Here is a 12,554-nt window from a genome sequence, read left to right on the forward strand (position 1 = left end):
TTCCTGCTGGAATTGCCCAAGTCCGTCTGAATGCACAATGGACATGAATGGATGCAGGTGATCAGACAGGAGTCTTATCTAGACATATCAGGGGTCCCATATCACTCCAACTGCACATGCCCTACACCATTACAGGGCCTCCACCAGCTTGAACAGAACCCTGCTGACATGCAGGGCCCATGGATTCATGAGGTTGTCTCCATACCTGTACACATCCATTCACTCAACACAATTTGAAACAAGACTCAGTCAAGCAGACAACATGTTTCCAGTCAACAACAGCCCAGTGTCGGTGTTTAAGGGCCCATGTGAGGTGTACAGCTGTGTGTCATGTGGTCATCAAGAGAACAAGAATGGGGCTTCGGCTGCAAAAGCCCATATCGATGATGTTTCGTCGAATGGTTTGCACAATGACACTTGTTGATGGCCCGGCACTGAAATCTGCAACAATCTGTGGAAGGGTTGCACTTCTGTCACACTGAATGATTCACTTCAGTCATCATTGGTCCTGTTCTTGTAGGATCTTTTTCCACCCACAGTGACGTCCGAGATCTGATGTTTTACTGGATTCCTGATATTCACCGTACACTCGTGAAATGGTCGTATGGGAAAACCACCTCTTCCTCACTACCTCGGAGATGCTATGTCCATTGCTCATGCGCCAACTATAATACCACATTCAAAGTTCCTAAAATTTTGATAACCTGTCACTGTAGCAACAGTAACCAATCTAACACCTGTGCCAGACACTTTTTGTCTTATATAGCCATTGCTGACTGCAGTGCCATATTCTCCCTATTTACACATCCCTGTATTTGAATACACATCTCTATATCAGTTTCTTTGGTGCTTCCATGTATATCTCATTAGTCTTTATCACACAGATAACAAAAATTCCATATTTTGCAACTGCATGTTTCATTTGTGTGTACCAAACATGTTTCACCTTTCTGTGCTAGACATCTTCAGTGGTCTTTAATATAAATAAAATTATTTAATTGTACATATTTTGATATGACAACTGTAATGATTCTTGGCAGCTCATTTACATCTAATTTATTTAGTACTAAATGGTTGTGGTTTTTACTTACATTCATTTTGCATCCTTTTCATGGTTCCTGATATGGTAGACAATGGTAACTGTAAAATCCTGTTCTGTTTGTACTAGATGCACAAAGTACAGGTTTCTTCCAACCGATATGCCACAGTTAAAAATTTCTCTGCACATAACTTATACCATAACACATTAAACATGTTCTCGCTCACATACTTTAGGGCTGACAGAGGCATGATGGGAGTTGTAGAGGATAGAGGGAAACATTCCACGTGGGAAAAATATATCTAAAAACAAAGATGAAGTAACTTACCAAACGAAAGCGTTGGTATGTTGATAGACACACAAACAAACACAAACACACACACACACACAAAATTCAAGCTTTCGCAACCCACGGTTGCTTTATCAGGAAAGAGGGAAGGAGAGGGAAAGACGAAAGGATGTGGGTTTTAAGGGAGAGGGTAAGGAGTCATTCCAATCCCGGGAGTGGAAAGACTTACCTTAGGGGGAAAAAAGGACAGCGCACGCGCGCGCTGTCCTTTTTTCCCCCTAAGGTAAGTCTTTCCACTCCCGGGATTGGAATGACGCGCGCGCACACACACACACACACACACACACACACACACACACACACACACACACACACATATATATATATATATGTCTCCGTGTGTGTGTGTGTGTGTGTGTGTGTGTGTGTGTGTGTGTGTGTGTGTGTGTGTGTGTGTGTGTGTGTGTGGATGGGGGGTGGGGGGCGCGGGTGCGCGCGAGGGAGTGTATACCTGTCCTTTTTTACCCTCTAAGTTAAGTCTTTCTGCTCCTGGGATTGGAATGACTACTTACCCTGTCCCTTAAAACCCACATCCTTTCGTCTTTCCCTCTCCTTCCCTCTTTCCTGATGAAGCAACCGTGGGTTGCGAAAGCTTGAATTTTGTGTGTGTGTGTGTGTGTGTGTGTGTGTGTGTGTGTGTGTGTGTGTGTGTGTATCAACATACCAACACTTTCGTTTGGTAAGTTTCAGTTCCTGTGACATCCAAGAGTGTCCAGAAGTTAACTTTGCTGCTGTTGACAGCTATTTTGTATGATCAGAAATTATTTGGGTTGTGTGCAAGAGATTTTCATAAGATGCTGCTACAGTATTCACTGAAGGTTTCAGGCATTGCATTTCTAGAGGGCAAATGGATTTCCTTTAGCATTTCTCTACCTGTAGCCCTATGTTTTGTTTCAAACATAATTTGTAGTAGTTACTGTTCCTTTAGTAGTTTCTTTACAGATACTTTATAACTTGCAGGGTCTCTCCCATCATCAACTATTCTACTAGGTACGTATCTATACAGTGCTTTCTCAATTATTCTTTTAAACTTGGGGAATACATCTTTTACATACTCCTACACAAAGTTACAAATTTAAGTACAGCCTAGAGATATGAAACTACTGTTGTTTTTGTTGTGGTCTTCAGTCCAAAGACTGGTTTGATGAAACTCTCCATGTTAGTCCATCTTGTATACACTGTCAGTTCAAGAAAATTTTTCACACTGGCAGCATGTCACATGGCAGCCCTCCTACCCGCTCCCTTGGACGTTAGCTGCCTTTTCTTGGGCTTTTGATAAGATCATTATGAATAAATCTAAATTCCAGATTTAGATTATGGAAGTACTACATCAATATTTCTCTGTAAGAAGTAAATTTCTTAATCTTATCCAAGCGCTAAGTATCAAAAGAAAACAATTTCTGTTTACTGTAGTTCCTGAGATCATTAAATGCTTTTAGTGAAAGCAGAGAGAACTGGATATGTGTATTATTTTAGCTGCAATTAAAAATGTGCTATCTACAAGATTGAATGAAAAGAATGAAAATATAAAATTTCTGTTATTTTTATACTAATACTGGAACATTTTAATTCTATCATTTACCAATTATTTCACATTCCATTGAAAGGATGATGTGCATTTAAAAAAAAAAATGCAATTGCACATTGAAATGTTACCATAAGATATTGTGTAACTGCATAATGTGGTTTGGATAACACAGGAAACACCACCTTTAACGTGTTTCAATGTACGGTAAATTGTAACATGGTGAAGTAGTATTTTACCTACTTGAGATCTACAACATGCAGCAACTTGTCTGTGGACACTGAGATTACCAACAGAATTGCAAAAGCCTCAGCTGTCATGGGTAGATTGAAAAACAGAGTATGTAAGAATGGACTACTCACATTAAAAACTAAATTGCAAGTATATAACGCTTGTGTTGTCAGCCCATTTGTATAGCTGTGAGACATGGGCAACTCATGCTAAACACAAATCCCAACTGAACAGCTACCATCAAGTATTATGGCTCGCAAGCACAACCAGCATTCATGCACTCCTGAGCTACAAGACATCTAAGGTGGTTAGGTCATGTCAGGCGCATGAATCCTGAGTGAATAGCGAAAAAAGTGCCGCACGGAGAACTTTGGGAGGATGTGAGGCCAATAGGAAGACCGCACCTTCGCTTCAAGGATGTCTGCAAGAGAGACCAAGGCCAGCGTCGATCCAAGTCAGTGGGAAAATACAGCTGGTGACCGTGTCAAGTGGCGACAAGCTGTGCGCAATGGGGTTGAGCTTGCAGAGAACGAACACATGCAAGAAGACATTGGGAAGAGGGCAAGACGGAAGGAGATAGAGGCCTCTGGTGGAAGTCCACGTTTCAAGTGCCCAAACTGCAGTAGAGACTGCCACTCTTGAGTGGGACTTTTGAGCCATAGCAGATGTTGCAGAGTCTGAACCAATTGTGCTACACCATCATCCTTCGAGGATGGACGAATGCCATATAATGAAGTAGTATTGTATTCCTTGTTACAGTAGGCCTTCACTGAAATCTGAACTCAGTTAGATGGGGGGACCTTGACTGAAAATTTACATTTCAAATCCATGCATACTACCTAGGATAATATCTGATTTTGGAGTCTGCAGCAGTTTGTGGCCACACATTCACAAGTGTCTCCCAAATGGCTCATTTCCAGATCCATGTTTCCTGAAACGCTTTTGTTTCTATTATCATACATGTTCACCCATGTCAGTATTCTCTATTAATTACGATACGCACGATACACAAAATTTGCATTCTGACACCTCTGGCATCCCCCTGAGCTTGGCACTCCAAGTGGCCACTTGTCTAACTTGGACCTTAAAAAGACTCTGCTTGTGCACGCCCTGTTCATAACTAAAGGCAGTTCAAAAGGAGATGAACGAATTATGAGAGGGTGCACAGAGTAGAGGAAGCAAGCTCTCCCCACAGCCTTCCAGCACATATGCTGCCAAGAGGCTAGCAGCGGCATAGAGAGAACAAACCGCTCTTACATCACACAGTGCTGTCACTACACTTGTGCTAATATATCAATTTATGCTCCAAGAAGCACTGACAGTACCACCTACTTGCCTCTTTACTAGCTGTCAGCTGCTACATACTGCTTATCTACAAAAGTACCAAGTGAGATAGCGTAAGATATGTTTACAGCTTTTGTGAAATCGAAATTAATACTTTCATGTTGAAAATGGTGCTTGATGCTACTAATTCTCTATCACTTCTCATAGACAATTCATAATCTAAAAGAGCTATTAAGAAAACTTCAACTGTTGTGATAAAAGGAATGATTAAAATTTTAAACATTTATTAACATATGTAATATGGAATTTTAGGCACAAAGAAGTCACTGAGTGTAAGTCTCATTATATACATCTGCACATAATTTGTCACCACCACCACCACCACCACCACCACCACCACCACCACCACCACCACCACCCCACCTGATTTAGCAGTATGAATAATGAATTTGACTACTGTGAGTTCGACACCATCATCAAACCTCCAGTAACCTCCTTCCAATAGAAGGACTTTCCTGCAATACGCATCCGAGTCATCAGCAATTACTAACATAAGGGATTCACTGGCAACATTAAATGAATTGTCATTGGACATATCCCATGAAATTTGTGCTTCCTGACTAGATTTTCACTTTTGCTCATAGCATTTCCACCACACTTAAATCACAATTATAGGGCAGCAAGCAGACAACAACCTGGCCTTTTTCTTGTCGTTTCATCAACCACATGCAACTTTTTCACAGGTCAATATTTTTGAATGAAAGACAACAGACCCTGCTTGCACATGTTCTCATAGCTGGCAACATGCCTCTTTTGCAGCTACCACAACATTCTCACTTTGATATTATACCATGTTTGTCCACTTGTCTGTCATGGTATGGAGCATTGTTTATCACAATGCCTGCCTTTGGAAGAAGATTGGGGGACCCATATCACAATGTAACCATAATAAATTGAATAAAAATAATTAAAACAGTCATTTCTAAAAGATTTAAAAGAAACTGCTTTGCAATGTGACTCACTACCTACCTTCAGCATACCAGCAAAATATCTCCATCACTACTCATTGCAAGAGTTCAAAAATGGACTTCATTATTGTAGCTTTAGTCATCATTTGGCTCTCAAGAAATTGATATTTGTTTATTACTTGTAAACAGGGGGCCACAATGGTAAATGACTAACTTACCCAACCACATATGTGATTTCAAAAAGTGAATCCTACCCTGATTTTTCTGGCTCTTTTTGGTAATTTCTCAGGATTATCTTTACAAAAATTCCAAATTCTTCTCAAAAAGCTGAAGTCCGCTCCTATTACGCCACTGTTCACCTTATCGGCTGAGAAAGAGGATGAAGCAAATACGGGGTCTGTTCAAAAAATTCCAGAACTTGCCCACAAAATTTTTCTATGCTTACCATTTACTTATTGTGCACAGTCTCTTTTGAAATACTCTTCTCTGCAGTTGATAGATCATCCCCAATGCCTTTTCCATTTCCAGAAGCAGTCTTTGTACATCTCTTGCTGGATTGTGTGAAGCACCTTCAGTGAATTTTTTTCTCATCCATCACTGCAGATCTTCATCCTTTCAACAGGGTTTTCGACTTTGGAAATAACAAAAAGTCTGCAGCAAGTGATTTTGTTTTTTGTGCAATAGTCACACACCAACGGAGATGAAGGTGTGGGTGCATTATTGTAATGCAAGAGCCATGAAGTATCTCACCACATTTCAGGCCTTTCCCTTCTCACATTATCTTGCAGGCATCACAACATGTCCCGATAGTACCTCTAATTAACAGTTTGAACCTGTGGCAAGAATACATGATGAACTAATGCTTCAAAGTCAAAGAAAACTATCAGCATAGCTTTGACATTTGACCTGACCTAATGAGCCTTTTTTGGTCTTGGAGAACCTTTCCTGACTCACTATGAAGAATGAACCTTCATCTTATCATAATAACTGTAGACCCAAGTATCATCAGCAGTTATGGTTCTCTTAAGAAACATCTCATTCTCACTTGTGCAATCCAAAAGCTCTTTGTGGATTGTGAGATGAAGGTCTTTCTGATCTTGATTCATGAGCCGTGGGACAAACTTGGCAGTAACATGATGCATTCCAAGATGCTAGGTCATGATTTTGTGACGTGCTCCACCTGGAATGTTACATTCTTCTGAAATCTCTCCGACAGTCAGTCTTTGACTGGGATGCACAATTTTGCTTACATTCCTGATGCGAGCATCATCAGTAGACATCAAAGGGTGTCCTGAACAAGGGTCATCTGTAACTTCCATCCAGACATTTTTAAACAGTGTGAGCCATTTGTAACACCAAGCACGGCTTAAGCATTCACCACTGTAGGCTTCCTGCATTATTTGATCCGTCTCAGTAAAGATTTTCTTGAGTTTCATCTAAAATTTAATGCACACACTCTGATCCTCTAACTCTGCTATCTCAAAATTCACAAACTGTGCAACATAATGTTCTATTCAATACAACACTGAACAACAACAGACATACAACAATGAAACTTCCATCAGTTACATACTAAACACAGGAGTGTGCAGGCATGCCATTCAAATGACACTGCAACACACCATTTTTTTGGACAGACCTCATATTTATTTCAGCTCTTCTGCTTGCAGCATTTAGTGGCATCACTAATTATTTTTCTAGCTTCACTCCATTAAGTACCATCCCTTGCCCTTATCCAAGGAGTATCAGACACTGCCCATGACGGGCCAGAAGTTGTTTCATCAGATACGACATAACAATCACTTCGCAATGACTTCTTACACAATGCTCTGTATTAGACTGCTGAGGTTGGCAGTGGCCAAATGCAAAACGTGAGTGCATCAAAGTCTAGTGCCTTCTGTTGATACAGAATTAGGTAGCCTTCATTCATCTCTTTGAACAAGCTATACTGCAACCTGCATCTATTTGAATCTGCTTACTGTCAAAGTTTTAGTCTACCTCTATAATTTTCACTCCTTATATTACCAAATCGATAACTCCTTGTGCCTCAAGATGTGTCCTACCTACCAATCCCCTCTTTTAGTACAGCTGTGCAATAAATTCCTTCTTCATCCATTTTGACTTCATACCGCCTCAATTATCCCATCCAATGTTCAAAATTGTTCAGTTGAACTGGATTTTGGAAGCTTTAACTCTCTCCTTGTCCGAACTGTTTCTTGTCTTCCACACAAAGCTGTACACCAGGCAAATACCTTCAGAAGAGACTTCTCAGTGCTTAAATTCACATTCAGAGTTAAATATCTCTTACAAAAGTGCTTTTCTTGCTATTTCCAGACTACATTTTATATCCTCTGTTCTTTGACCATCACCACTTTTTTTGCTGCACAAATAATACTACTCATCTATCATTTCCTAATCTAATTCCCTCAGCACCACCTGATTTAATTCAACTATATTCTATCACCCTTGTTTTGCTTTTGTTGATGTTCATATAATAACCTCTTCGCAAGACAGTATCCATGCCGTTGATTTATCTTGCAAGTCTTTTGGCATCACCGATAGGATTACAATGTCATCAGTAAACTTTAAAATGTTTATTTCTTCATCCTGAAATTTAATTACCCATCTTTTTTTCCTAATACCACTTACTCAATGTAAAGATTGAATAACATTGAGGCACCTATGAGAGGCAATTCTTTTGATTTTACACTGATATTTCTGGGTTTCATACAGCTATCGTTATCTGGATTGGATGGAGCCACTTTAATCTAAAAAGCCCTTGTATCCAACCCACACACAGTCAGCTATCTGAGTAGCAGCCTCTGATGTATAGTGCACACCTGTCCTATTTAGGGGGACCCTACAGTTATGAACCCGATGGCAGAAGTCCATGTAGTCACAGCCTAGCTTGTTAAAGAACCTTAAAAGCCTCTGGTTTAGTCCTTCCACTCGACTTAGAACTAAGGGGCCACAATGCTGCACATTGTGAGCTTCACTGAAACTCCACGTGCAAGGCTGGCCTTCTGAACCTTCTCTGCCAGTCGCCAGAATGACCCAAAAATGACCACTGAGCCCAGATGACACCATCACTTGTTCCAATGTGTATGGAACACACAGTGCAAATTTTAACATATTTACTGAACTATGGTCTAACATATACCAAGTAAGAGGAGAAGTGACAGCAAAGACTCATTCACTAGCAGTAATGATGCAAAAATAACACCAAGAAAATAGATAACGTTAAACTCTTCTCAGTTAAAAGGAGAATACGAGGACCTGACTGATCACAGTGAACAGTGATCCAGGCATCATAAGCAAAATAAGAAAAATTTTATTTGACCGACTTTAAATATACTTCTCTAAAGGCATGGTGTGTGTAATAGGATAGATCACTATTAACAAAACATAGGTGGTGCTGAGCAGCCAGTCATCATTTCCACTGATCCAGACGGGTGAAACAAACTGAATTACTCACAATAAAGTATTAGTTACCTAGTGAGTCCCAGAGAAGGCAGAATGAGGACCATGAACAGCAAGAAGATAAAGGTTTTGCGCATAATTGAGTGGTTCTGCTCAGATCTTGTCCAGTGAGAGAGCCATTGATCAGAATATGCAACAATAACCGGTAACAGAGCAGATGCTGTCCACAGTAAAAGCGTAGGTAGAAACTCCGATAGAACCGGGCTCTGCAACATGGAAAAAATGCAATGAAATTTAAATATACTGGTATAAAACATCATCATAGCAGTGTAATCCTTTATACTCACTCATCCCACAGTACTCCATGTGGGTAGGACTGAATTTAATATCACATGTAAAGCACACTGAAGAGTGAAAAAGAAGCCTTTCCTGTACTGTATTATATAGTTTCTAAAGGGAACTGCAATTTTAATCATGAAACTGACAAAGAATAATGTAGTATCACTGAATCAAAGTATGAATTATAGTATTTAACAAAGAGGACAGTTCATTTTCTTTTTATACACATATTTGACAAACAATAGAATTATCATACCACAATTCATACAGTACAGTTAGGAATGCAGAACAGCACCATGAGAAATACTGACGAAAGGTAGTAACAAAGTAGTTCATGGGTGAACAACTGCAGATCCCTATTTCAACAATTAACCACATTGGCATCATCAGGTGTGGAGATGAACCTTCTGACCTGCTGCCATCTCTTTAGTTTGCCCTTACCATCCCCCCCCCCAATCCTTCCCACTCCCGTCAACACATTGCTCTGTCCTCTGTACCTACGGATATGAGCCAGTGGCATCTCTGATGTTGCTCCATCTTCCCACCACATCAGCTCATTGTTGGTTCCTCACTCTTCCTTTTAATCAGACTACTTGTGGGTCCCCAGGCCTAACTAACAATGTAACCACTATCATGATTGATCAGCTGTTTTCTTACTCTAATCTCTGTAGACTGTTTAATGACACAGTCCCAGAACTGAAACTTCTGTCTCAGAACCGTATTACGGTCCAAACAATTAGACGAGGAGGCATTTCAGTTTTTTAGAAAGAACTCAATTTTGCACCCACCCCTTACACTACACATACCAGAAACCGCTCAGGTGTCAGAAGTGTGATCCCTGTGCTGTCACAGGGCTCAGCCAGATGGATATATAACAGCCTCACTACTTGACTGGCTACACAGGCTGGTGACCTAGGGGGTGGGGGTGGGAAGGAATGATGGGGTTGGAGGTAGGTAGGAATGGGGAGTTGGAGGCGGGTAGAAATGAGAAATGGGGTGTAGGAGATAGGACAGGGAGGGGGGCGGGGGGGAGGAATAAGGAATCCACACCAGAGATGCTAGGGAGCAAGTTCTTTCCCAACTGGTTCATTCTATAGGCAGAAAAATTTAGTAGTGGAGGTCAGTCCTCAAATGGGGACCAGAAACACCAAAAAGGAAGGATGAAATAGAAAAGGTAAAGGGAACAAAACTGGGAGGAATACAAGAAGCCAGGTAGATATCCAGGTCAGCATAAGAACACCGAGAGGAAGGAGGAGGCAGTGGGGAAGGACTCATGATGGGGAGGCAGGGGTAGGGGGAAGGAAACGCAGCCCCAGAAGGAAGAATGGGCTACAATAGCTTGGGGCTCCATGGTCGCCAAGCACAAACAAAAGAGCCATGAGCCCCAGGAGGAGGGGGGGGGGGGGGCTCCAAAACTGTTTCAATTAGCAAAATCACATTGCAGTTCCTCATTTATTTATTGCATGAGCATCAAAATAACAGACATCAAAGTAAGTTATCATGGGACAGAAAAACAACAGCAATCTCTCAACAGAGGAAAGCCCACTGGACCTGATGGGATACCAACATGACTTTAAAGAGAGTTATTAAAGAACACACTGCTTTTCTAGCAGCTGTACACCGTAGGTCCCTGGAGGAGTAAAGCATTCCTAGTAATTAGAGAGGTGTACAGTTTTTGAGAGAGATCATCAAATGTATGTACAAAACTATAGGCCAGTATCTCTGATGTCCACCACTTGTAGAACATTGGAACGTAATATTACGCAAATGTATTACGATATTTCTGGACATAGTAAAACTCCTCTTTAGGAAATAACATAGGTTTCCAAGACTATAATCACAGCAAACTCAGCTCACTCTGTTTGTCCACAAGACTCAGTAAGGAGTAGCTATTGGAGCCTAGGTTGATGCTGTGTTGCTTAGCTACTGGAAGGCATTTGAAACTCTTCCACACTGCTGTCTACTAAACAAGATCTGAGCATACATAATATTACACCAACTCTATGACTGGACTGAAGTGTTTCAAGCAAACAGAACACAGCATGTCATTTTCAATAGAGAGAGATTTTCAGATGTGAAAGAAACTTTGTTGCATCCCAATGGAATGTTACAGGACTATCAATTTTCATTATTTATATAAATGATCTAGCAGATAGCAGCAGAAGTTCCATGCGATCTTTTGTGATTGATACTGTTGTATAAAGAAAAGTCACAAAACTAGAAAATTGTAGCAAAATGGAGTAAGACCTACAGAGGATCAACACTTTGTATAAGGACGGGCAGTTTACAAATTAAATATATTGAACACAGATAGGTAGAATATCTGTTATTGTACAATTGCATGATTGCAGAATAACCAAAAGCAGTCACATCCACAAAATATCTCTGAGTATGTGTGTGGAGGGTTTTAAAGTGGGATGATTACATAAAACTGGTTACAGGTAAGACAGATGCTCAACAAATTCATTGGAAGATTCATAAAGTGTAATCCACCAAAGGAGGAAGGAGGTAGCTTTCAAAGCCCTCATTTGACCAATATTTTAACATTGCACATCAGTCTGGAATCTGCACCAGATAGGATTTATAGAAGAACTAAAGAAGATCCAAGAAACAGCAGTGAGTTTCATTACAGGTTCATTTATTTACTGGAAAATGGAGGTGTATCACAGTGTGGTTTACTGTTACAGTTCTGAGAGTGTACATTCATAGAAGAGTCAACAAATATGTTGGTTCCCCCTATGGCTACCTCATGCAAAGACCATGGAGATAAAATTAAAACTATTGTGTTAAACTCACTCTGAGGCTCACCAACATTCATTTTTCCCCTCTAAGCATTCATAACTGGAAGAGGAAATGGAGGAAGTAACAATGGTACACAAAGGATGTACCCTCTGTCAAACGACACAAGTTGGCTTGCATAAAATACACAAAGATGTCGATGTACAGACAACTACAAAATAAATAGATAAATCTGCAAACAGGACCTTAAAAATAAACTCATTTCCTCCTGCTGTCACAAAAAAGAACTTGATACAGCATAGAAAATGCAAGAAAGTATATTAGAATGAAGTGTCATCTGTCATCTAAAAAGCTGAGATAGCCAGGTACCAGAATTTTTCCCTTTACTGGAAGTTAAGATGTGTCTTATTGCAAGATATTCTATTTAAGAGCAGAGCTGTCATCCAATGGCAGAAGACGTACTGAGCAAAACATGCTTGGTTTCAATGGCTGCTTCACAGACCATGCCATCTGTATCCACCCCCCCCCCCCCTTTTCAATCCTGTAATTCTCCTGGAGTTCATATCTGGTAGCTCCTACACTGCACACCATCCATCCCTGCCCCATGACCCTGAATTAACTCATCCTGCACTCGCATGCTCTTCTTTTCAGTCTTCCTCT

At 40.5% G+C, this 12,554-nt stretch overlaps 1 protein-coding gene across 1 annotated transcript in view; it reads right to left on the minus strand.

Moving 5' to 3' along the window:
* Positions 1-12,554, minus strand: part of LOC124777110 (calcium permeable stress-gated cation channel 1) — a 161,358-nt gene that overhangs the window by 16,800 nt on the left and 132,004 nt on the right. The window contains exon 12 of the mRNA XM_047252395.1: positions 8,889-9,082. Within this exon, the coding sequence (XP_047108351.1) occupies positions 8,889-9,082 (194 nt within the window). The remainder of the gene's footprint in view (positions 1-8,888; positions 9,083-12,554) is intronic.

The sequence above is a fragment of the Schistocerca piceifrons genome, chromosome 2 (genome assembly GCF_021461385.2).
Source record: "Schistocerca piceifrons isolate TAMUIC-IGC-003096 chromosome 2, iqSchPice1.1, whole genome shotgun sequence".
NCBI classification, from domain to species: Eukaryota; Metazoa; Arthropoda; class Insecta; order Orthoptera; family Acrididae; genus Schistocerca; species Schistocerca piceifrons.